The sequence below is a fragment of the Cornus florida genome, unplaced genomic scaffold, assembly GCF_030987335.1.
Source record: "Cornus florida cultivar Cherokee Brave unplaced genomic scaffold, ASM3098733v1 CherokeeBrave_3.0.0_Hap2_Chr11, whole genome shotgun sequence".
In the NCBI taxonomy this organism is placed as follows: domain Eukaryota; kingdom Viridiplantae; phylum Streptophyta; class Magnoliopsida; order Cornales; family Cornaceae; genus Cornus; species Cornus florida.
The window spans coordinates 54142570-54169834 of record NW_026775581.1 but is presented as its reverse complement, the minus strand read 5'-3'; the positions used below and the strand labels follow the sequence as shown (position 1 = coordinate 54169834).

Below are 27265 nucleotides of genomic sequence, written 5' to 3'. Positions count from 1 at the left end.
CAAGGACGGATTAGAGATTGTGAGTTGTTTGTTGTGTGTTGTCAGGTAGGTGATGGGGTTATGCTCTAGTCGAGGTGATTGTGGACTGTTTAGTCTTTTAGAGCTAATGAGGACGATGTTGCCAGATAGGCATCTTTTTCTTTTGGCGAGTCAATGGGTTGTTGTGACTAAGGTCACAGGTCTTGTGTGCACAATGATCGAGGTAGTATTGTCTAGGAAGGTAGAGATGGAACGGGTGATAAAGTGTCATTTTATAGCATAAAGATTGTCATTTGGGAGTAACGGGTTCCAGATGGAATGGGACGCGGTGTCCGAAGGGTTGTGATTGTTTCTAGTGTTAGTGTACCGTGAGCGTTGGTGCTCTTATCTGATTGGTTTTGGTTAGCATAGGTGTTACGGAGTAGTGTGTGCGAGGTTCCAGTATTGATTGTGTTTGATGGTCCGTTAGTGACAAGATTGCTTAGATTTAAGTTCATAGTTCTATACGGGTATTCGGTTAGTTCACCTCCTTATGCGTAGGGAGTTCATTTCGTCTCAGGTGAGATTGGGTGTCCACGGTTGGACGATTGATGAACAGCATGTGACAGGGTGTCAGGTGCATTCAAGTGCGAGTTGTCAGTATCTTGTGAGAGCGGGTTCGTTACCCTTTCTGTTTGTTCTAGTCCTAACAAGGATGCCGTTTGTCGTATGTCTTGTCATTCATCTAGGAGTTGTGCGTGTCCGCGGATGGACGGACTCGTGTGTGGTTTGCTACGCTGTTAGAGTTCACCAGTAAAGGTTTGGTTGTATGGGTTGACTCACTCCCGCAGAGGGATGTGAGGTATTTGGTTTTGGTGGTGCTTGTTTTGAGAGTGGTCTTGACCAGTGGTATATGAGGCACGAGTTACAAGATAGGGATTGTGTATTTTCGGTGTCTGGTACTAGCACTGATGGCTAGGGGTGTGTTGTGAACTATAAGTTTGAGGATGGTTAGGTGATGTGATGTGAGCCATGTACTCGAATGTTTTTATAGATGTCTGATTTGAGCAGTGTCTTGAGGACAAGTGTCGATGTCACCTTAGAATTACGTGATTAGAGAAAGTGAATGTGGGATTCCGTTGAGGAATAATGGGAATGATTGATTTTGGTTTTGAGGTTTTAGGCATGAAATAGTTGTATTGTGTGTTTGATGAGGTAATAATTGAATCGAATGATGTTATGGAGTTGTCTACCTAGCGTGGGTGTTATGAGGTAACCGGAGAGCTTTTAGGCTAGTCGATAATTATGGTATTCGGTGCTATGTTGCTTTTAGCTTGTTATGATCAAGGCATGATTAGGATTTTTAGAGTATGTATGTGACTGTATAGTCGTTGTGGTTACGTAGAACGATGGATTGATAGTGAATGGATCTCATGATTGTCTTGTGAACTGTGTGAGACTATGTTTGAGGTTTAGACCTAAGGACAGGAACTTTGTCTGTGTTGAGACCGGATCGATGATGAGAATGGCCTGGCTAATAATTGCTCCTGAATCAGTCTCTCTTTAGCATGATGTCGGGTCAAAGGTCAATGATTGTTTTGACTCGTTAGCGACAATGAGAGCAAGGTGTTGCGCGTTGTGTCAGTGTGTCAGTGTGGATTCGGGTGGTTTGTCTCGGGTGACGAGGTAAGTTAAGTGGGACTAAGTGTCCGATAAAGGGTTTGCGGTATAATTGTTGATTATTGAAGATCTTGTTTTGAGGATTTATGTCCTAGGTACAGGATAGTACGTTTTATTATTCTGGTGACTCATAATTATGTAGTCGTTGGGAGATATGTTATTTAGTCATCTTAAAGTTGTTAAGTGTGATGATTGTCATATAGTATAGTTATGTGATGGTGTAACTATACGTTAGATAGTGAGTGTTTGGTCAGATAAGGATGTGCAGGTTTGGGTTTGAGCTTGATTATGTAATGGACGGGATTCTTTGTATGGGGTTTGTGTGTCTTTTAAAGGACGAGTAGAGATCGAATGTTGTTATGTTTAAGGATCTTATGACCGTTCTTCTTTCGGGCTCCGAATGCCTTGCGTGGCAGTCTAGAATGGACCGATATCCATTTTGAGTCGGGTGTGAAATCCAATTGGTCTTGTGTTTTGATGTTATGAGTGATGAGCACCCTCATAAGGTGGTGAGCATTGTGTATTAGTGGTAATGGTGTGTGATTGCTTACTGACGTCCGGTGTCAAAGGCAATAAGGATAGCGAGCTTATAGTTTTGTGGTCTTATTAGGTGTTTCTCGAGAAGGTGTATGGCTGTGGGCCTCCTTCTTTAAGGAGGGTAGATTTCGAGGACGAAATCTTTTAAGGATGGTAGAATGTAATGTTTACAATTTTTAATCATTTTTCATTTTTGGAATTTTCAGATATTTCGTGGGCATTTTTCTATTTTTAGGGCCGGGAGGTCCCAGGTGGGACTCACTACCGGAGTTTTTGTGCACGGGGGTTGTGACAGCCTAAATTCGTAGGATTTTAAATTATATTTATTTCATAATTTTTAGTGGTCAAGTTGAGTATTTAATTTTAATTTGGAGGTTTACCCATTTGAATTATTTAATGGGTTAGTTTGATTTTTGTTGCAATTATATATATATATATATATTGCAGCTTCTGAAGGGATAAGGTGGCTGCCGAATTTGGTGGGAAAAAGAAAGAAGAAAATGGTGACGTTATTGTGGGGCCCACCTAATGAAGTTAATGGGTTTTGATTTTTGTTGTATATATATATATATATGTTGTGAATTAGATAAAGGAAAGAGCAGGTGGCTGCCAGCCGAGAGAGATAAGAAGGAACAAGAAAGAAAAAAAAAAAAAAAAAAAAAAAAAAAAAAAAGAAAAGAAGGAAAAGTAACTGGGGTGGGACCCACTAGGAGAATTGTGGCCAAAATGCTTTTGGGTTTTTAATCATATGGCCTTATTTTTTTTTATGGTGAGCAGTTGACATTGTGCCTTTAATTAAAGGTGTTTTGAGTCTGTAAATTTATACTGAGAGAGAGAGAAAATTTGAGAAGCACAGACAGAGCAGAGGCCGAGAGTTCATGGAAAGGTGGAAACTTAAGAATCAAATGAGGAGTAATTCTTTTTCAGGCCTGATCTACACAATTCTATTTGGAATTTCATCTTGCCACTTAAAGCAAAGTCAATGAGCGCGTCGAGGCCTAAAGTTTGATCGGAGCAAAGTTCATTTTTGGCCTAGGGATTTCAAAAATTGGGCATAAATTGGGGGTTTTTTCTCATTTGAGGTAGGGGTGTCTAAGTTACAATTTCTTTACCCTTTGTGAATTTTCTTTATATAAATTGTTGAATTGTTCACTAAATTTTGAATATTATTATGGTAATTTGAAATCTATATGTAAATGAAGCATGGTGAGGTTTTTTTATGTGTTGTATGTGAAAAGTTGTATATTTAAATGAATTGTGATGAAATATAAATGTTTAGTTGAATTATCTTTATGCTTTATTTATTTATAAAGTTATATTTGAGAATATGACTTGGTGTGAGAATATATTATAAACTTGCGAGCATGATGTTAATAAACTGCGTATAATTATATATTGACATTGGATAACATGTGACATTTCATGTATTTATCATTAGGCATGAAATGGGAAAAAGTTGTTTCATAATGCAATAGAAAATGAATTTGGGAAAGGATTTTGAAATTAAATGGTTTTGTGAAAAACCAGGACGCCAAGGGAGTACCGAGGGTCTGTGGCGTTAATGTAGTTTAAAGGGAATTAGGGAGATCGCTCTGGCGTGGTTGAGCTATCTGGACACCAAATGACGCCGCGGGATTACCAAGGGTTAGGGACAGTAGTCAATCCTTCTCTCGTGTTGCCGAGGGGCTACCGAGGGACGGGTTACATTAACGGTTCGAAAAGTGAGGAAATGGAACAGATTTTGAAAATGGGGAGCGACATTGCATGACATTGCATCTCATTGGATATCATGGTTCATTACGACTTTGATCCGTGGTTGTTGATTTCGTTGCTAAGTTCTCCTCAGCATAGCATGACCCCGTTTCCCTTATTCCTATTCATTGTTTGGATTCACAGGGTCATAATAGGTGTGTCTTAGACGCTTCCTACAGAGTTTTATACTCACCCCATTATTTTAACATTTTTTTTAGGACATGGAAAGGAAGTGGTGGACGATGCTCCCCCATAAGTTTTGATGGGTTAGTGAACTGTCTTGACATATTTTGTAACTATAATCTCATTTTATTATTATTATTATTATTATTATTTAAACCCTGGGATGACACGTATATTATGTATTGACATAGAAAAAGACGGTAATGTCCTTAATTGACCTCGGGTTTGGGTAAGGACCCGGTTAGCGGTTTGGACCCTCGGGTCCAGGTCATTACATGAACAACACAAGAATCTGCCGGCACACAAAGCCCAAATAGCTACTTCTCTTTCATTAAATGCTCTCGTAATTTTGTTTACAATGACAACCTTTATTTATAGGTGAAAGAATACAAACAGGTGATAAATATGAGAATTATACTGATGAAAGATTCCTAAAATCACTCCAATGAATTACTACCATCTATATTGTGTCAAGGCTTACATAGCTACTATAATGATATTCTCCAACACTTCCTCTCTAGTTAGTACACACAGATTTTAATTCACATGTCCGGTCAAATTGTTGTTGAATGAACTATAAGTACGGTCTGCAAGAGTAAAGAACATGATCCGTAATACTTGATCGGAAAATGTGGCATTTCACCAACAATATTCCAATGGGAAAGGCATGAAGCTTCACTTTTCCCAGATCGACATCATCACATGTGTCATCATGCACCTTTGAGGGTTTCTTTGGCCACCTCCCCTTCAACCCTTCCTCTCCCTTCCAACTTTAACTTTTCACCGCCTCTTATCAATCCATATATTACAGTATACTACTACTGTATATATCTATTCTAACCAAAAGCAGTTAAAAGACTACAACAAATGAAAGAGACTTCTACTAATTTTTCAGCTACTGATTCAGACCTTAACATGAAGGTTCTCTTCTGATACTTCCCTTTATATGTGTTTGAGAGAGAGAGAGAGAGAAAGAGAGAGAGCTAAGTTTCCATATATCAGGTTCTGTGGCCACCATAACAAAAGGTATCTTTCTGTTTTTCACATATTTTCATCTCTAAAACTTGTATATAGACTTCTGCTTTAATGGGATTATATTTTCTCTGTAGATTGAACCAGACAGTGAATATGTTAAGAGAAAATGGCAGAAGAAGCAATTCCAAATGGTTTTATTCAAAACCGAAATGGTGGATCGAATCCTCCCACCATAAAGAAGAAGAGGAACCTCCCAGGAGCTCGAGGAAAGTCTGTGTCTTAAAATTTTCAATCAAAAATAGCTTTTCTTGTAACTTTCTTTCTTTCTGTCTAGCTTTGTCACCATCATGAGTATATCCATATATGAATATTCAAGATTATATATATTAATGGATAATTCATTACATACAGATCCTGAAGCCGAAGTCATTGCCTTGTCACCAAAAACTCTAATGGCCCCCAACAGGTTCTTGTGTGAGATTTGTGGAAAAGGGTTCCAAAGGGATCAAAACTTGCAATTACATCGCCGTGGACATAATCTTCCATGGAAGCTCAAGCAAAGAACCAGCACAGAAGTGAGGAAGCGCGTTTATGTGTGCCCTGAAAAGAGCTGTGTCCATCACCACCCCTCCAGGGCTCTTGGAGACCCTACTGGTATAAAGAAGCACTTCTGTCGAAAGCATGGGGAGAAGAAGTGGAAGTGTGAGAAGTGCTCAAAGCGACATGCAGTGCAGTCAGACTGGAAAGCACACACAAAAACTTGTGGCACTAGAGAATACAAATGTGACTGTGGGAATATACTTTCAAGGTACGTAATTGCTGTACTAGCTAGTTCTTTATATAGTACGTTTTCAGAATAACAGTTCAAAGAAATATATAAAAGTATCATTCCATCACCTGCAAAGAACAAAAATTAAGGAGAATAATGACGCTTGAGAGAGTATTTATTTTATTTTATTTCTTTTGACTGCTATCTTCATTTTAATTTACAGGAAGTAGGATGACCCCTCTTTCTCTCAGAGCTAGAGAAAGGATATATATATAGGCGGCCAGAGTGAAGACAATTATATTGTTTAAAACTAGACATGATATTCTTGATTTACATACCCTGAAATGTCTTCTTTTAAGTTAATTAGGATTCCTATGGGTACTGTTTATTTTCACAATAATAATGATACTCTTTTTGTTGCTTTTCTTAATTGAATCGTGACCACTTCTGTGGCCTGATTGCAATACCTATGTCAACTACATAAATTTGAGTACGAAATGTCCAAAATTATATACTACAATCTTTTTCATCTTATATGTAGCTATTATTTTTGGGTTATTATTGTATGCATGCTTGAATCTTTAGTTTTGATTCTTTAAGATTGATTAATTGTTTACGGATTATATATGAGCAGGCGAGATAGGTTGATCGCACATAGAGCTTTTTGTGATGCTTTAGCAGAAGAAACGGCTAGAGTTAATGCGACATCAGACATCAACGCCACAACTGCCAGCAATATAATCAATTATCATATTATGGGACCTAGAATTGCACAACATCTGTCTTCCATTTTCAAGCCAATTCCAGGCAGTGACAGAACAATCGATATTCCAACCACAGGGGGCCTCTCATTATGGACGGGCCAAGGACCCCAAGGTCATGAAGCAAAGGACAATATTAATCTGCAAGAGAGACATCAAATTGGGGCTGTGAGTTCAGGAGCAGTTTATGATGATCCAATTGTATCTTGTTCAAACCTTTCACCACCTGAATATCAACTGAATTGGGTGATGGGAAGCAAACATTCGACGAATGATGAACCAATAACAAGCCCTTTACTTCACTTGAGCAATGTTAAGAATGGTGAAAGTCATTCTGTAAGTGTTCCTTCATTGTACAGCACCCAACATTGCTCTCATCAAACACCTACAGCGAACATGTCAGCAACAGCTCTACTGCAAAAAGCTGCCTAAATTGGAGCAACTTCAGGTACTGATACATCATTCCTAGGAAGCTTTGGATTGAAGTGCAATAACAATATTCAAGTTCAAGATGGGAACAAGTATTGTGGATTGTATTGTAGTACAAACCCTATATCCACTAATCTTAGAACTACTGATTTGGAGAGCTCAGTAAATGATATATTCACTTTGAATCAGTTGCAGATGTACCCCTCAAAGCGTCGAAATGTGCAGAATGAAGATGGTACAGGAGGGAAAACTAGGGACTTTTTGGGTGTTGGTATGCTATCCATCTGCCACCCACCATCAATTAATGGATGGATTTGATCATATGGAAATTTCATGAATTGCTTCTCTGTTGGAACTTGGAAAGCAAAATAGAAATTGAAGTTGGGAAGAGAGAGAGAGTGAGAGAGATTAGTGTGTGAACTTTGCAGAGAGGGAAAAGGTAGCAGTGCTTGATGGGAGCTAAAAATGTGTTTAGTAAAACTATTCAAAAGCTGAAGAAGGAGAGGAGATCTCTGCATATTTCCTCCTGAAAGCTGTGATCCTTTAATGTAGTGGCTTTTGTTTTTGATATAAAAAAATAAAAAAATAAAAATAAAAAAGGTAAGTAGTGGGGGCAAAGGAAGAAGTTCTTTTCAACTCCATTATTGCAATGTTTCATCTTTTGTGGTGGTTTTAATCCTCTCAAAATGGTGTTGAAAGAGAAATCTAGTGGCAAAGAAAGGCTTAGCCTACTGAATAAAATATATATGTAGCTCTTTTTTGTTCAACCATGCAAACTTGTAGATAGCAAGAATCATTGTATTAGCTATAAGCCTTTAACAAATGCAAGAAAGTGAGGGAAGTCAATAGAAGGCTTCATATTACCCCCACCCATAAATGAAAAGATTTTCTCCTTGATGATCTTTAATATCCTTTTAATCTTTCAGCATTATAGGTCTTATAATAATGTTATCAACTACTGACATAGCCTTTATATCAGACTGCAAAGGCTTCTAGTCTTGAATCCAATTTAAGGTACACCTATATAGTATCTATAAGGGACCTCTATAATTATTTGTTTTTGAGTCAATTCCATTAAATCAAGCCACCTCTATGATTAATGTTTTTTTTTTTTTTTTTTGAAAGGTGATCTCGATGATTATTTTTTCCAAAGCAATTCCATTAAATCACCTCTTATCATCTTGCTTGTCATTTTGCTTTTCAACTCTACTTAGACTCAAATGAGTAACTTTTTCCCTATGCATTAACTCTAATCAAACTGAGCTTGAAAACTTTTAAGTTTTTTTTTTTTTTTCTTTTTTCTTTTTTTCCCTAATGTTTAATGAGGATCGTTCCAACCAGATGCCATTTGGACTTGTAGTTACGCCATAAACTCAGGAATCACAATCACATACAAATTACGGATATTGCTTGAACCAAGATTCAAACTTAAAGACTCAATAATAATAACCCCGAGTCTCTAGACACTTTCATACAACATTTATTTTTTCTTCTACTTTGTTTTTTAGTTTTGTTTTCATTTTTCAGGACTGTTTTTGTAGCATGTTTAGGTGTGTCTATTGTGGGTAGTATCTACCGACAGTATAAAGGAGAAAACAGATGAAAAGGAAAAGAAAATAAAGAAGAAAGAGAAAAAGAGGCCATATTCTTGCACCGGCCTCCTCATTTGTATGCTTTTTGTTGCATGATTAGAACTACTATAAAAGATAAGGTACGTGACATGCAATAAAGAGAGAAAGAAGGAAATGGCTGTCATCAAGTGTACTGACATTCGTTCTCCTAGTGTTCCTGTTTCCCAAAAAACTAGGGTTTCCACACAATCAAGAAAGCTGCAAACTGGACGGACAATGTCCATGGTTGGATTTCATTTGCTCTTTTGATAAAAGGGAATGTGAATGATATCCTCTTCAGACAGCTGGAAGCCAAATTTGGCCTTTACAACAGCCGTTCAAACAAGCATGTTTGTTGGTCCTCCACATTATATCCTGTATATTTATGTATGAAGTTGATTGTGGTTAGTATAGTCACAATGTTATGCTCTAGTGATTACTAGTAGCAGTCCTTAAAAGTTCCACATACTTTTCAGCAGATAATTCCCCAGATCAATTGTCTGGCTTTCTATTATTGCTCATTTGGGGGTTAAGAAAACTGTACCTAAAGAAAAGTAATTTTATGATAATAATTTGGTGGTTGCAATGCAGTTTAAGAATTCTAATTTTCTTCCAATATTTTAGTTGTGACTTGAGTTCGAAATCGAAAACAGCCTATCCTGGGCTAGGGTTGAGAAACAGAAGTGTGCTCCAAAAAGTGGATCAGGTAAAAATATATATATTTTCAGAAATCACACTTGTTGGGTTTATTCTATGAGGTTTGGTTTGTTCATAACAGGGCTCTTTCATGGTCATGCTACATCCCTACAACGCAACGCATTTCAAAGACAGCTTTGAAAGAAATTTAATTAAAACTTTAAACTAAATTCCCTTAACTCTTCAAATTCCAGATATTCTTTCAAATTCCAAATATACTCCCAAACACAACATGAGCTCTTTTACCAGGCTACCAATACCAGTAAAATGATCTCTCCCCACTTTGAATTAATGAAATCACGCAATGTTATACATAGACCATATTTTTGCTGTCATACCCTATTCAATTAATGGAGGAAAAACAAAAAAAAAAAAAAAAAAATTCCTCTGTTTTGCTCTATTCAATCAATGAAAAAATCAATTATCACCGCATTAGAACACTTTGAACTGGGTTCAAATTTGAAGGTCCTGGTAGACGAACCACCATAAAAATCATGCATTTGAGAGACCAACCATTAATAACGGACGGTTCACACATCTTAAACATAGCATACATGTTGGAAAAATACACATCATCTATCACTACCTTCCAACATTAGACACAATAGTTATTTGTTGAACCCAAACTTCAATAATTATCAAAATGACCACAGGAATTTCATCTCAGGGAGCCAATAATTTGATTCTGCTCCGTAGTCAGCCTTGTCGGGAACTTGATGTTGAATTTGATTCTCAGATTTCCTTTATTTGAAGGATCATTTGTGACCGGCATCCCTTCTTTCGGAACCACCTCTTCGTAACTGGGATGAATCACATTATTGATTGGAATGGTTAAACTCCTGCCATCAAGGGTAGTGAGATGGACAGTGGAGCCTGTCAAAGCTTCAGCAAGAGGTATCTTCAGTGTGGCAACCAAGTCATTACCGTCACGAGTGAAACACTGTGAGGTTTCTCGTCGACTAAAAAGACAAGATCTGAAGGTATTACATTTGGCCGCTCATTACCTTTCTCTGGGAAGGTGATCTGTGTGCCTTTCTTCCAGCCAGGTTTGATGTTAATAGTTAGAATCTCCTCCACTGGCGTGGTCTTGCTGCACCAACAAAAGAACACACAAGTTAGAAAAATGGTTGGGCATCATAGCAACCAAACAAGGTATACCAGCAAAATGCAACAAACACAGGCTTTTCTGTGCATCACTATGAAGTATGAACTCTAGATAACTTCTATTAGTAAGTTTATGCATATACAGCTGAATGTCTCTGAGTGTAATAAATAAATTAGTGACAGCATCACCACCTGATACATTTTAAGGGAAAATTTTTATCACTATGGAAAGCTAATAGTTCACACGCAACGCAAAGAAACATTGCTCCGAAGTCCTAACTTGAGGCATCCTTATTGTGATGTATAAGATTTTTTAAAGTATTTTAGTCCATAGGTGGAACAAAATATAGAAGCTGCTGCTTCTGAGAAGAGAGATGCTCAAAAAAATTGATAAAAAGCACAAAATTTGGTATAAATTGAAGCTCAGAGTTCAGTGCCTAAAGTTTTTTTTCCGATGCTACATTTATACACAATGCTTGCTTATGTGGTTACTCTATCCCAATCCCAAAACGAAGTGGTGTATTTGTTTTGCACAATTTAATCAAGCAGCAACAAACAACAATATGTAAAATTGTGCATGAAGTTGAAGCACCAGGGGAAAAATGAATCTAGATGTCCTTCCACTTCCACTGCTGTTGAGACAACCAAACCATAGTAGGCTATCAATATCAGATTGAAAAATCATATTTATTGAAAATGGGGGTCAACATGAGGTAAAATAATACTGAAGTCTAAATTTCCAAAATATATATATATATATATATATACACACACACACATTATCAACCATGGAATGCCCCTGTGCAAGTGTGTAGAAATCTGACATAGGCACAGTAAATACAAAGTCATTGAAGCAATATGCATGCATACTTGAAATTGTAAGCTACTGTTGGGTCACATCCCCTCCCATCCGAAATTTTATACTACTAAGAATCATTTTTGTAACATATACAATAGACAACAAATTCTTATTCCTCATTACTGAAACAAACACCACCCTGGATTAAAATAGGTCAAAAGAAAAAGGAAGAAAAAATCAATACATAATTTGATCAAACAACAAAGATTAAATTTGCAAATTAAAGTAAAAGAATCAAAATTCAGAACAAAACAATGTTAAAGAGCAGAAGGATAGGTTAGTACTTACCCACTTGGATCGGCAATTTCTCTGGAGATCTTCATCTTCTTTGTTGTACCCTTATAAAGCTGTTCAAGGGTACAAGGCACAGTTTGCTCAATTGGAGGGGCTTTGCGAGGAGGAGGTGGGTGCATGTGCGTTGATCCTCCACCTCTTTTTCCAAAAGACCCAAAAATATCATCGCCTTCTCCAAAAGACCCAAAAATATCATCGCCAAATAACTCCCTTGAGAATCTGGACTCCCCTCTCAGTCCTCCACCACCACCACCACCACCAACACCACCCATTCCTCCACCACCACCCATTCCTCCAAACGGACCGAAAAGCTCCGTAAATATGTCATCTGGGTTCCAAGGATTGAATCTAAATGTAGTCGGCCCGTCTCCGGCTGAGAAATAGGTAGCTCCGCCTGGTACGCCGCCATCTGGTGGAGGTGGCACCTGACCCTTTAGCCCGTCTTCACCATATTGGTCATATATTGCTCTTTTCTGCGGATCACTTAGAACCTGAAAAAGTTCACATCTCAAACAGAAAAACCCATTAATTTTAAAATTAAATCATTTCGGTGGCAATCTTAGAAAGCTAAATTAAGAGGCAATCACAGCTACCTATATAGCAAGATCGGATTTTGAGATGGAATTCCTCTATATATATATATATATATATATATATATAGATATATATATATATATATAGAAAAATCTTTTACACTTTTTATATTAAATCTAATGGTCACGTTCCAAACCCACTTAAATATTTTCCTTTTAATATAAAACCACTATCATTATTTTTACTTTTCAATTTAATATTTACCAATACAATTAATTATAACAATAAAAGGTAAGTACTAAAAAAATAAAAATAATGATAGTATAATAATACCAGTATTAAAGAAAATACTAAAAAAAACAACTAATTTACAAAGGAAATATGAAATTTCATATAATTAGAAAAAAATATATTGTGCGACAGAAAAATAGATTGAATTTCTAGTTTTAAATAACATGTATTTGGGGAGGTATACAATAATTTAAATTATAATCTATTAAATTTTTTATGGGTGAAGTTTTTGCAAATCATAGATTACACTAAGTTGATCAAGTGGATAAAAAAATAGAGATTTTATTTTTAATTTTTAATTTTATTTTTTAGTCGATGTTTCATTGTTTTGTATGTCAATAGTGTAAATTTTAATTTATTTTGCACACTCAAACAGACAATGTCAACTTTAGTATTGGTGAGACGTGATTTCAAAAGGTGAAGAGATTTCTATTTTTATTTTTTTAGTACTTACTTTTTATTGTTATAATTAATTGTATTGGTAAATATTAAATTTGGAAACTATAAATAATGATAGTGATTTTGTATTAAAAGGAAAACGTATAGGTAGGTTTAGAATGTGATCATTAGATTTAATCTAATGGTTATTATAAAAAGTGCGGAAGAATTTTCTTACTCCATGGGGAGCAAGAGATCACTACTCTATATATATATATATATATATACAATTTTAATTTTAAAAAGTAGTAATCTTGCAATTGATGATGCATTGGTGCCCATACATACCTCATAGGCTTCAGAGATCTGTTTAAGCCACTTCGTGGCCAGCTTTCTGTAAGCTTCCTTTAAGTCATCATCTTTGGCCTTCCTATCCACCCCCAATATCTTATAATAATCCACTCCCATATCTTCCTCTCTTCTCTTCACTTTGCTACTGTAGAATCTAAAATTAAAAGAAATAATACAACAGATAAAATAAATAAATAAATAAAAAATAAGTAACAAGAATTAGTTAGAGAAAAAATAAAAACTTATATTGTTTGATGATCTTTATTAAAAGTATATTGTTTGATGATCTTTATTAAAAATTTAGGCCTTTATTTATATATTAAAAAAATGATAGAATTATAGTAAAAGTCGTTTTACTTGTCTTCTAATTAATTCTTTATACAATGTTTTACCAATTAAGCTACTACCTTTTTCAATTATCTTTATATCAGATTTTTTTTTATTTTTTTAAATTTTACTTTAATGTAGGATCCTTTGCATAGTAAGACTCAATTACTCCCAAATAATTTGGGCTGAATACGTCCTGGGCCGGCTGAGCGTGATTAATGGATTGGAAGTCTAGCGCCAGTGATCCAAGGTTAAAGGAAGACTTAATTTGAGCTCTACCAGGATTGGGCTTCCGACTCAATTACTCCCAAATAGTTTGGGCTGAATACGTCCTGGGCCAGCTGAGCGTGATTAATGGATTGGAAGTCTAGTGCCAGTGATCCAAGGTTAAAGGAAGACTTAATTTGAGCTCTATCCGGATTGGGCTTCCGAATCGAAAGTATATATTTGCATTGTGACGTGAACAACACTTACTGCAGGAGAATTTTTCCATATTTTACAATACTTTTACTTATTCCAAGTTATGAATTGTTTTTTCTAACCATGCTTATCAGATTGGGTGTGTGGACGAGGTTTTGGCCTTAGAGTCCTGCTTGAGAGTTGTGGTAGGACTTTTAGAGAGAGAGAGAAGAATGAAGAAGAGAGGAGAGCTGTCTGGAAATCAAGACGAGAAGTACGTAGAAGGTTCCAGAACTAGCTTTCAACTGACCTGCATCAATATTCATTCTGACAGTTGGCAACAATTATAGCTCCACCTCTGTACTTTTAGGAAAACTACTATTTTTACCATAAAACAAACAGTAAAAGTTTAGATCCACTTATAGCTTTAGATCCATAAAACCCAGACCAGGCCCACAACAGGATCATGATCATGGCCACGTACATTTTGTGATCCACCTCTATCTGGTGCCCTTTATATTAACAATTTCACACACTATATCCGCGTTATTACATTGTGCAATTTATTGGGAAAAAAAAATTCAATTGGGCCCCTCCAAAATTTTTCAAAACATTTTTTTGGCAAAAAATAAATAGATAAATAAAAATAGTTAGCTTGGAACATATTTTAATTATAATTTTCAAAATTAAATTTTAACTTGAATCGTTTTAGCCTTTAATAATATTCATATGCGAGTATTTGAAGCTAGGAAGAAGGGAAAATTGAAGTGCTATTATACAAAAATGACAAAAATGTCAATAACAACAAATAATATTATATAAGCTAATATTTTTAGGTGTCACTGGTTAAATAAAAAATTCAATAATTACTCCTTATATAATTTATTAAAGTATTTTATATTTTGTTCCTAATACTACTGTTTTATAAAAATGTGCGGAGTTTTGTTTAAAATGATACTTTTTATCATTAGTCTCTCATCAAGTTAATAATTAAATATCTTTCTCAAACTGTAATCGAAGTACTTTTATTTTGTTCTTTCAAAATTTGAATTTTTAGAAAATTGAAACATTTACCCGAGAAAAATTAAAATTTTAATTAAGAATAGTTTCGCTTTACAACTTCACTTATTACATATAACTTATCATTTTTTCTTCTCTATGTATTTTCTTTTTCTATATCAAATTTTCATCTCTTTTTATTTCAATTGCAATTTTCTAATTTTTGAATTATATTTCCCTCTGTGCATATACCAAGACTAATATTGGAAGAAAAATTATATTACAATTGATTTATACTGTTTTCAAATTTTAGTTACACAACTTTAATTTGGCCCCCCAATTCAAAATCCCTGGCTCCCCGTGCAAGTAAGAGAATGCATCATTGCTGTGTAATACTCGTAATTGGAAGAGTATGAGGGTAAGGGTGTGAATATATTAAAATATATTTTATTTAATTATATCTATTAGATCGAGAATTGAGCAGCCCATTAAACAAGTAAAAATAACAATTTCATCTATTACGTTTGTCTAGATTAAAGTAGTATAGTTTATTGACGATCATTTCGCACGCAATCGTTTTAATTATATTTTAACGAATCCAAGCAAAGCGATCCACACAAATCGGATAAGGCTCAAATTATGTTCGCGGTCGTAACTCTTATAATGCTCCATTCGGTAGGAAGGAAAAAAATTGAGTGTTAAGGAGAAAAAAAAAAAGATGATTGAGACAATCCTAAGGAGAAATGGGGTTTCTCTCTTTTTGTTCGGTTAGATGGGAAAGAATAAAAAAAACTAACAATTTAATTTGATCAAACAAAAGGAAAGATAAAGTTTTAAATTATTTTTACCATTAAAACCATCCCTTACTTTATTTATGGGATTTATTAAATATTTATGAAGAGTAATGTAGTAATTTAAAATTTCTATAATAGACTAACTTGGTGCAGATAAAAATTTGTAAAAGATGACTCATCCTTTCTATTATCCTTTTTTTTCCTTATATCACTATTTTAGTCGGGCAAATTTCTTAATACTCTGATTACTTAAAATATATATATATATATAACTGACTTGACACTGAGGATTGAAATTTAGGTGGGTAATTTTTATATATAATGCTATTTACTGTTGGAGAAAATTTTTTGTTAAAAGTTCAGTTTGAATTTGCTATTATTAGTAGTTGATTTTTATTGCAAAAAATAAAAATAAAAAATAAAATAAAATAAAAAATCAATGGGTGTCCAAATCGTTGACTCTTTCTCATCGTGGAGTGGACCCCTTAATTTAGACATGGTAAATTCGTTATGGCATCCAAGTATCTATCTCCCATCTCGTAACTCATGGAGTCATGGGAACCCCAAAAGTCTCTGCATGGACTTAATGCGTGGAATTATACTTGTCATCCCAACAAATACCTAAATACAACACCATACAACAATTTCCACCTCTAAGAATTTTCAACACTCTTTTGATTCATTTCAATTGTAGGGTGCTGTCACATGCTCCACGTCTCCATTCACATAAAACCGATTTATCAATTCGAATTAGGAAGATGTATATTTTTCCACAATTTATCAATTCAAATTAAGAGGATGTATCTTTTTCTAATCAGATTTGATATGATCCTAACACCTAATTTCAGAACAAATCATACATTAATCAAATATTCAGACTTTTGATATAGAGTCCATGTTTTGTATCTAACATTGTGTTCTTCTGTGTATCGCTCACTGAATGCCGTAGATAGATGAGAGAATAGCCTTGGACGGTACTGAGGATTAAGCGTCTTGTTGTATGGAGATCAACTAAGAGAGTTTGGATGAAGAATAGTGATTAGACTTAGGTTTTAAGTACATCTCTTTCTTCATATTTAGTAGATTGATTTAGCAGCTGGTTAGGTTTGGTGATCTTTCCACGTTAACATCTGGTGTGCATGATCGTGGATTATCTTACTTTTATTAATGCACTTTAAATTACTTATTATTATTATTGCATGATTGATGATGTACTCAGAAGCATAAGATATTCCATGATATCAATTATTCACAAGCAATCACATAATTTGGCGCACGTGTTTGGGTTTGTTTAAGTCAATCCATATGGTTTTTGAATATCCACATTAGTGGAACCTAAGTTACATAATTCTTTTCAACATTTGCCGTTGATTTGGCAAATGCGTTCGTTCTCACTCCTGTTCCCACTATTTGTAATGTTTCTAGGCCATGTGATGTCCACTGGGTTGTTGCTGAGTAAAGATGATACATTTTCCAATGCTCGTTGATCATCCAGCCTTGTCTAGGTGAGAATTAGAGAATACCTTATAAAGGGGCCCACAGTTGTCAAAGAAAATCATTGTTGATGGTGCGGTTAATCATTGGTTGTGGTAGGTGCCTGGTTTGGAGTAATTTTCTCCAAAACCATAAGCAGTCACTTAGTATTGGAATTTTCCAAATGCTTGATCAAGTTCACTAGTTGTGTCCATTCCTTCCTCAGAATAATATGGATGATGCCTTATTCCACAGCTGAATATCATGAATGCCCAGTCCTCCTGCATGCTTGAGACTGCATACCTACCTGTTCCCATTCAATCTTTGCTCTATATTTTGCCATAGCATTACCTGCCCACAAGAATCTCTACATGATTTGATTCATTTTGTCACAAACTTTTGCCGGTACGATGAGCAAATTGGTCCACTAAATATGCATACTAAAGAGAGTGGCTTGGATCAGTTGCGATCTTCCAGCAAAACAAAGAGCTCTAGCTGTCCAACTTGTAATTCTGCTATTCACATCAACCGTAAACTAGTTGGTATCAAAAGAATACCACACTATCAGAGTCGAACATCCCCAGTACTTTCAGCACCACAAGACGTGAAGAAAATTACAGAAGGACCTCAAACTACTCCCCTCGCCTACCCAAATGTTAAAAACTTAAAATTCAAGAGAATAAAAACACACACACACACACACAGTGGGGTCATCTTTTAAGGAGACACGAGCATGCATGAGAACACACACATTATGTGCTACTAAGAAGGCAGTTTAAGACCCAAGGACAAATTTACAAACAACTTCTATCCGTGTCATAAATACAAGAATCTCTCTTTCCAAAATAATACTCTTAATTGAAGGGTAGCTTTTTATAAATCTATAAGGGCCTTTCAGCTTCCAATCTCAACATCCTCGGTTTTTTCACCTTTCATAGAGTGAATGTGAAGATGCCTTGTAAAGCTGGAAGTTGTGTCCAAGAAGTACAGCACAAATGACATTAAGCAGCAACAAACGAACATGGGAATCGGCCCGAAAATCCAGAGGAAGAGAGGGAATGACAAGTAAAATGCTCGCAGTCCAAGTGACCAAAACAAGCTACCCCTGTTCAAGTTTCTCGCAACATACTCGATAGATTCTCTTTTATCTTGTAATGTGGGCAAGGTAGCCAAGAAGCTAACATGGGCATAGTACCTAATAGACTGCACATTGCAAACAAAGGCGACGAGGAAGCAGAGCAAGATAGTAAAGTACTTGACTGAAGACATGAGGGGAGTTTTGTTGCCGTAAATTAATTCTGATGATGCAGAGGCCGAGTTCGATGTGTTGCTCACGAAAACACCGATCAATGAACTGAGAGTGATTGCTGTTGATGCCAAAAGTGTAGACGCCATTATATTGTTGCGTATAGTTTGAACTGCCAAAACTCCATTTTTTAGTGGATCCTGGAAAAGTACAAGAAGGTTAATTTTCAAAGATTAAGCACAAATGTTATTGTTATAAATGAAACTATAAACTATTTATTTTTCATTGACATATTGAATTTTCCTCACTAGAAAACACAAAAATGATGCTAGAAACTATGAAATGATTAATGAACTTTTCGCACATACATCCAGATTTATGAAAAAGAAAGAAAAACCATATTTTCCTTTTTAAGCTATAACAGATCTGCATGTTCAAAATGAAGATCCACAACCAGCCAAAATTTTCATGGCAATGTAAAGAAATCCAACACCATTCAGATCCTTTTGTTAAGAAAAATAAAATTGAAGAGAGAGATTGAACATGAACAACACAAGAATCTCCCGTCACACAAAGCCCAAATGGCTACTTCTCTTTTATTAAATGCTCTCGTAATTTTGTTTACAATGACCACACCTCTATTTATGGGTGAAAGAATACAAACAGGTGAAAAATATGAGAATTATATTGATGAAGGATTCCTAAAATAGCTCCAATGAATTACTACTATCCATATTGTGTCAAGGCTTACATAGCTACTATGATGATATTCTCCAACACTCCCTCTCAAGTTAGTACACAGAGATATTAATGCAAGTGTCCAACTTGAAATTAAATACAAACTTCTTGGGACAAATTGTTGTTGACTGAACTATAACTACGGTCTGCAAGAGTAAAGAACATGATCCGTAATACTTGATCAGAAAATGTGGCATATCACCAACAATATGCATTTAAGCATACCAAAAATAACTCTGCAGCAATAACGAGATAACAACAATAGATGATAAGATTTGGTGTAAAGGTTCCCTCTGACTAATATGGTCACAAAGGCATAAAATTCGAGCAAGATATTCAAGACGAGGAGATCACAAATTTCAATCAAGACGAGAAGAGCCGAACAAGTCTAGATACAATGACTGAGAGAATGGTGCAAATACTCTTTGTTAGGTCCCAATCAGATGCTTTGATACCATGTTAAGAAAAATAAAATTGAAGAGAGAAATTGAACATGAATATAATGTGGTTCGGCCACTATGGCCTACATCCATGGCACACAAAGCCCAAAGGGCTAATTCTCTATCATTAATCTCTTAATTTTGTTTACAATGATTATTTATAGGTGAAAGAATACAAACATGTGATATGAGAATTATATTAATGCAGGATTCCTAAAATCTCTCCCATGAATCACTTCTATCAATATTCTGTCAAGAGCTTAAATAGCTCCTATAATTATATTCTCTAACACCTTTATTATAAATGACTGAAAAAAAAAAAAAAAAAAAAAAAAAAAAAGAAGAAAATATCCTGTAAGTCATCCGTGATTAGCTATGTTTGTCGTACATAACAGTTGTTTTTAGTGGGCCCCAATTTCACTTTCAGGGGAAAAGGGTCGTGCAAGTATTGATTATTAAGGGGTTCTTCCATGCACATTGGGGTTGAAAGATAGCCTAGAAAGTTGAGGGAATAATTGGATAATTGGTCTATATAGATGATAGATCATTCCTGGTTGAGATCACATGTAAAATGGCATTGCAAGGAATTTCTTTAGTTCTAATGAAGGACGCATTAGGCTTTATTACACAATCAAAGTTTTGACATACAGCAAGAACCAGCTGAGCAATAGATTCATATGGCGAAGCCCAGAAGCAAGAAAGATAACAGACATGATATATCAAGAATTTAAAACGGACAAAAGGTGGTCAAAGAACAAGAAAAACAAGAAAAATGTGTTCGTATGAAAGTGATTTACACAAGGAAAACAGAAATTGAAATTAGCTAAAGAGAGACCATTAGAAGCTGGTGGATGTGATAGAAGAGCTGAATAAATATCTTCTTTAAGAGTCAGGAAAACACAATTGCGTGTATTGTACTTAGAATTTGAATTATTCACCTCCCATCAAATTGATTCTCCACTGTGATATATTACAGAATATCAAGAGCAGGTTCAAAAACAAAAGAACATTAAAATACCGATAATTTCCACATAATGTACACTTGCATATATGACATGCATAAGAGATTTTACATTCTACTATACTTCTCTTTGTGACCCTCAATTTGATAATAAGGTTTCCTGTCACGAAATGATGAATCTGCTGCATTTCATTATGTAATTTCCATAAATTAGAGCAATTTGAAGTTCTCGCTAGTCATAATGAAGCATAACAAGCAATGGAACTATGGGCACAAGACTACTACTTATTTTTAAAATATTTTTTTTTTTTTTTTTTTTGACTCGTGAGAGTGCGCAGAATTCATGTTTTGCTCAAAGAATTAACAAACTTCCTCATGAAACACAGTATTCAAATGAATGAAAATAAGATGGGGCAAAGAAAAGGCACATTCTGTGAAAGAGATAATTCATCATACTAGAAAAACCAGTACTGATCGTTAAAACTGATGTACCTATAAACCAGCACACTTGTATGAATATGTTCTTACTGTTGTGCATCAGTATTAATGTCATACAATCTATGAACATCTTAAATTACCTGCTGCTGCTTCTTGACTATCTCCTTAAATGTTTTTCTCTATTGTTCACACATTCCATTTCCTTTTGTAACGTAGTTATCCATAGACCCTTTTTGACACCACTGATTTTCACAAAATTCATTTCCATTCTGCTTTTTCAATTTAATAAATTAAAGAATTAATCTACATCTTCAGCAACTTCTAAACAACGAGAAGTTGTTTTGAGTTTTGACGATTTAGTGTTCAACCGAGTAACACCATCCTTATATTATTAGCAAAACAATACAATGTATATTCATTCTAGCCTTACTAACATTTTACCATCATCAATGCGAGTACAAAAATTCCACATTGGTTCGTTACTTCTCTTCCCTTTCCTTCTGAAAACCCTTTTTAATTTAGATAATACGGAAATCCAACACACTAAAAAATTATTACAAGTACAATGGCCAGAGCACAAAACCTCCTTAAACCATTACGTTTGCCTCAAAATATTATCTTTGCAATAGTCTCTTATTCGATAGAGCCTAGCATCTTCCCCCATACAAGATAGGTAGACTAGTTACCATTCTATAAATTTTTCCTTCTAACTTATTTAGTATTTTTTTAATCATATAGGATACTACTACTCAATCTCCATTTTCTCCATCCTACTCCAATCTTGGTTTTTTTTTTTTTTTTTGGAAGTTGAAGCAAACAAACGCACAAATTATCCACAATGTGTCCTTGGTGGGAATCAAACTCTCAACCTCCCCGTTAGGGAGGACAGATCATCTATCTCCTCATCGATTTGTAGTATTGATCCTAAGTCTCTAAAATGACTATTTTGAGAAATTCTTCGAGGGTGTGTTCGGCTGCATGGAATTGGAGCCTTGGAATTGGAATTAGTGGAATTTGAGAAAAAACAACTAAGAAAATTGAAAGTTGTTTTTTCTCAAATTCCACTAATTCCAATTTCAAGGCTCCAATTCCATGCAGCCGAACACACCCTGATTTTTAATTGTTATTGTTCTGTTATCACTAGCCAAGACTTTGTTAAATTTACATTCCATTATTTTTTTTTTAAAATCTTACTCATTCTTAATTCATTCTGTTTCTAATGAATTTATCCATGTTAACTACAATCTACTCCAAAAGCTAAAGCTGTTAGAGAGGGCGTAACTTAAATATATAAGAATTGATCTTGGTGCAGTCCCGCCTTTATAAGAAACTCATTAGTTTCTCCAGATATTGTATCTATCTACGACTATACCTACCCCAGTTTTATGACTAAGAACTGATCTTGGTGCAGCCCCGCCTTTATAAGAAACTCATTAGTTTCCCCAGATATTGTATTTATCTACGACTATACCTACCCCAGTTTTATGACTATCCTTAACATCCAAATAGAAATGTTTGTATCCTTCTCCAATCTCCCAAGCCTTTTCTCCTTTAATTTTGTTTCTTGTAAACATGCTATGTTTATTTTCTTCCTTTTCAATCAATCCATAAGTTCATTACACTTGCCAATTAACCTCCCTATATTCCATGTTAAAAATCTGACTTAATCTGTTTTATTACTTTATTTTTACTATTATACTGAGAATTTATCATTAAGATTTAATTATGTCAAATTTCTCTCTAATTGGAATATGGTAAATCACTGTATCAAGATGAATAAGAATCTGTAAGGCTCTGGTCCAAATTGGGAAGCAAAAAAGGCAAGCTAAATCAAATGACATAATATGGAATAAACACAATCTAAATGAGAATTCAACAGAGAAACACAATCTAAATGAGAATTCAACAGAGTACTCAAAATGCTAAAGGCAATAATAATTCTCAAGGAAAACCCTATCTGGAAGATTAATTAAGGCACGCTAAATCAAATAACATAATAAGGCATAAACACAATCTAAATTAGAAATCAACAAACAATAATTCTCAGAGAAAAACCAATCTAGAGGATTAATTCTTTGTGTACTTAGAAAGAAGAAAAACAATTATAAGTCCAAAATTATGTCCAAGAGGAATTACATATGCATCAACAAAAATTCAGCATAAGCAGTGTATAAACCTATATATATTGTGTATAGATTGCATAGAAGTCAAGATAATTCAAAACAGATCATATATATCAAACCTTCTGTGTATATATGTATGTATATATAGAGGGAAAAAGAAACATAATGATCAGAACAGCAGTTCAGCCTTCAAAGGATGAAATTGCTGAAGATTTTAGGGGATAAAATCAACTGATATCAGTGTCTAAAAGTTTCTTAATTCATCTCCAGTAGCATTACTCTATGTATATAGAGGCCTAGAAACCTCCAATTCAATAAATATGAAAAAATGAAATGATTTTGCTGATGAAGATTACAGATTCAGTCAAGGAAGAAACTTATCATATGGTTCATGGTCATGGTCATTTTGGCCGGTTGATTTTCCAGCATGATTGGTTAATTTGGTTCAAGTTTCAACAATGCTCATTCTTTACATTTCCTCCTAGCTAATTGACCTATCGTAAGTACCATGGATTTCAACCTAAATGGCTACAAATTCAACCAATCCATCTTTGATAATCAAGTAGTGCTAACCTTCTGGAAGTTATACATAAATGTAATGCGCAAATTTCCCTCTAGGCCTGAGTGCTACTAAAGTTTCATCTACAAATGGATAAAACTTTGGTCTTCGTGCATACAAGTTCTTGAAAGTACATTAATAGCAAATTTGTTGCTCTGTCAGGAGGTCCTCATCATTTTATTATTATTTAAAGCAACAACTGGTGATTTCGAAGGCACTTTAATCAATGACTGGTGTAGAGCAGTTCTGGATTCTTAGCCCTATCCGTTGCTGGCTGGTTGCCCCACAGGGACTACTCCTTGCTCTTTGCTTTATTGTTGGATAGGGAAGAATAAGGTTAGATTGTCTCTGGTCAGCGAATCCTACTATTGAGGTTCTTTAATTTGGGGAGAATACAAGATTAAAAGAGTCTGTTTTGTAATCTTCTCAAATCATTGTTAAACGGGCGCTTTTTCAGACCAAAATAAGCGCTTTAATGCATGGACCGTAAGCCCCTATTCCTAACAAGTTGAGGAGTTCAGTCCCTTCCAATATGAGTGTCAGACTTGCATCACATTACCTCCTGGTCAAGGCTCTAGGCTGAGTAACAGTAGCAACTTTTAATTTATTGCATTCATTGCATGTTTGATTGAATGATTAATTAAATTGATTAAGTTATCAACTTGGTAATAACCAAAGTTAAAACCAATCAAAAGAATAATAAATAGACCTGTTCATTCCCCTCTGCGTCTGTTTAACAGAGATAAATTTTATAACCCAGTTCCACAAACACAAAACTCTTAAAAATACCATTACAATCGCAAAAAAGGTGAAGTTGGAGTTATCAGTATTCAAAAATAGTTAGTTGTCTCTTTCATAAACCATATTTGTGTCAGTACTGTTGTTGAGAAAACTTCCCATTATCCTTAAGAATACAACAACAAGAAGTCTTTTTCCCAACTACTTGGGGTTGGTTATATGAATTGCATGACATTCCCATTATCCTACTTAAGAATGGCAAAGAAAAAGTGATATTAGTGGAACATGATACGGTGTCATGGTTGTTGATAGATGTTTGGATGAGTGGTGTATATATATGATTTGTGATAGTTTGTTTGCCTGTTCATGTGTCTGTTATGCATCAATGTCTACAATTACTTTTCTAGTAGGTGGGGTGTTTGGCTGGAGGGTAGTGAGGGATGTTATGTGCCCGCCTGGACAAATATGTGGTGGGAGTGATGGAAAAAAATTGTCAATGTTATAGGAGTGTATAGAATGTGTTTACAGTGTGATGTGTAAATAACTAACAAACACTGTAGTAGCAGTAGGGACTTTTTGGAGTCAAAAGAACAACTTTTTTTTTTATATATATAAGTAAATAATATATTAAAGAGCATTCAAAAGGGGAACGCGTACCACAAAAGCTACAAAAAGGGCCTCTAAACCCTCAAAGAAAACAAAAACTCAACAAACTTCTCTATGGAGAGTTGAAAGAACTACTTAAGGTGGTGTGATGGTGATGATGGAGGTACCAATTTTTGTCTTAGGTCTCCATATCTATAAAGCCAGCCGTAGTTTAAGATCACTAATCTAATACCATGACAATTACTATCTATGAAATTAAACTACACTGCAAGGACTTGGAGCCACACTTTGTACAACAAAAAAAATAAAAATAAAAACAAAAAAAAGGATGACACTTTTCACTACATTTTAAGTGGAAAAACTACAACACTGAACTTATAAAATCAGACCCACCCTTGCAGACCGGTTGACCACAAAGCCATCCCAAATTTCCTTAGCAATATGAAACATGACATTACAACTAGTCACCATAAACTATACTATTTCACAGCCGAGTCATAATAAGGAAATCATTTGATAAGAGTCTTAAAGAATTTCGTTTCTGATATAGTAAATGCATTTGAAATTGTCAGACACAAAACATCGGTACACATCCGTACAAAATTGCACTTCAAATTCCCTACAACAAATTTGGAGATACACAAAGATTCTTATCAGTCATTCATTATAAACATTTTCAAACATTTGGGGATGTCATTTTGTTTGCAGGTCCTCGCTTATTAGATAATGGGTAGCTCAAAAAAGCGAAAAAGGGGGCTTAAGATTCTTTAAATAACATAAATTAAGACTACTAAAATAAAGGAATTTATTAAGTGTCGACAACCAATTGAATTTTGACCAAGAAATGGTTCTACCCCATAATTAGAGCAGAACAAATACATTGTGCGTAAGCATATATATATATAGGGAGAGAGAGAGAGAGAGAGAGAGAGAGAGAGAGATTGGGAAGATACTAACAGACATCATGGAGAAGACCCATTGGTAGCGACTCTCAGAATTGATACCGATGACGGTTCGTCTGGGATAGCGTAGAATGGTGAAGAGAAGCCAAGCGTGGTATATACAAAACACCATCAAACCTAATGGTATCAGTACAAAGTCCAACTTGTATTCCTCCATGTATCCACCGCCACTTTCTACCACTCAATTGCCCCCTCTCTCTCCCCCTCTCCCTCTCTTTTTCAAGGCTCTCTATCTGTCTATGTATGTATATATATTATATAGGCACTCTATCTCTCCATGTATATATATATTATACAAAGCCACCCAACAGATAGGCTGCAGCGAAGCTACATAATGCGCGGAAAGTGGCATAAATAATGCGCGGAGGGTGAGACACTACGACAAATAGACACAAGAGTCAAAACTTTATTACAAGCAACAAACTTTTTTTTCCAGTTTGTTTAACCATACAAACAACTAAACCATATGGAAAGAAAAATATATTCCTTGCAAACGTGGTGATAATATTGAGAAGAAACAAAGACTAAAGATTTATGGAGAGTACTTACGAGAAAATATTCGTGCCCCGGTAAAAATACATCATTTTATTAAATTAGTTCCAATTGTTTTGAAAATTACTCCCAATTTATTTCTATATTGATTTTTATTGACGGAGTATATCAATAACTTGGCATGCTAGCGTATCCAATATTTACACGGTAGACAGGGTGTGCATTGGAAATTAAAATCTTGCAGTTTGTTGATACCGGTTCTTGATAAATTGAGGAGATCGTTCCACGCAGGGGCAGATCCAAGGGGTGGCCATGGCCCCTAATTTTTTGGAAACTTTTTTTAGTATAGATAAAAATAAAAATAATATAGTATGTATGGTATAAAATCTATACTCCCAAAAAAAAAAAAAAAAAATCACTTTCTTCAATTAGCATTTAACAAAACATAATTTATATATAATCTAAACGAAAGTAACTTAATTGACGACTATAAAATCTCGAGAAAAACTGACTCATATAAAAATTTAATGTAACTATCTTAAAATTTCAACTCAAATACAGTTCTTTCCATAATGTAACAATCTTAAAATCCTTCCAACTCAATCACGATTATTTCCATAACCTTATTATCCTAAAATTTCATTTCATATGTGATTCTTTCTGATCACTTTTTTTTTTTTTTTTTCTTTATTCTAGAACAATTGAAGTTTTGAATATCAACAAAAATCGGTGATCAAAGAATCTAAATTCTTAGTTTATTAATTTGTTTGTGTTTTTTTATCATAGTTATAATTTTTATTGATATATTG

General features: G+C 34.8%; 1 protein-coding gene and 2 pseudogenes across 1 annotated transcript; 1 reads left to right on the top strand and 2 right to left on the bottom strand.

Annotated features, from left to right (window-relative positions):
* Window positions 1–2751: 2751 nt before the first annotated feature.
* Window positions 2752–8013, top strand: LOC132285645 (zinc finger protein NUTCRACKER-like; annotated as a pseudogene).
* Window positions 8014–9740: 1727 nt separating this feature from the next.
* On the bottom strand, window positions 9741–13338 carry LOC132285321 (uncharacterized; annotated as a pseudogene).
* Window positions 13339–17887: 4549 nt separating this feature from the next.
* On the bottom strand, window positions 17888–26291 carry LOC132284502 (uncharacterized). The gene is made up of 2 exons (XM_059786614.1): window positions 25960–26291; window positions 17888–18599 (listed from the first exon to the last, which is right to left on the bottom strand). Exons 1-2 carry the CDS (start codon window positions 26119–26121, stop codon window positions 18048–18050), a joined length of 714 nt encoding a protein of 237 aa, XP_059642597.1. The 5' UTR covers window positions 26122–26291; the 3' UTR covers window positions 17888–18047.
* Between the last annotated feature and the right edge of the window lie 974 nt (window positions 26292–27265).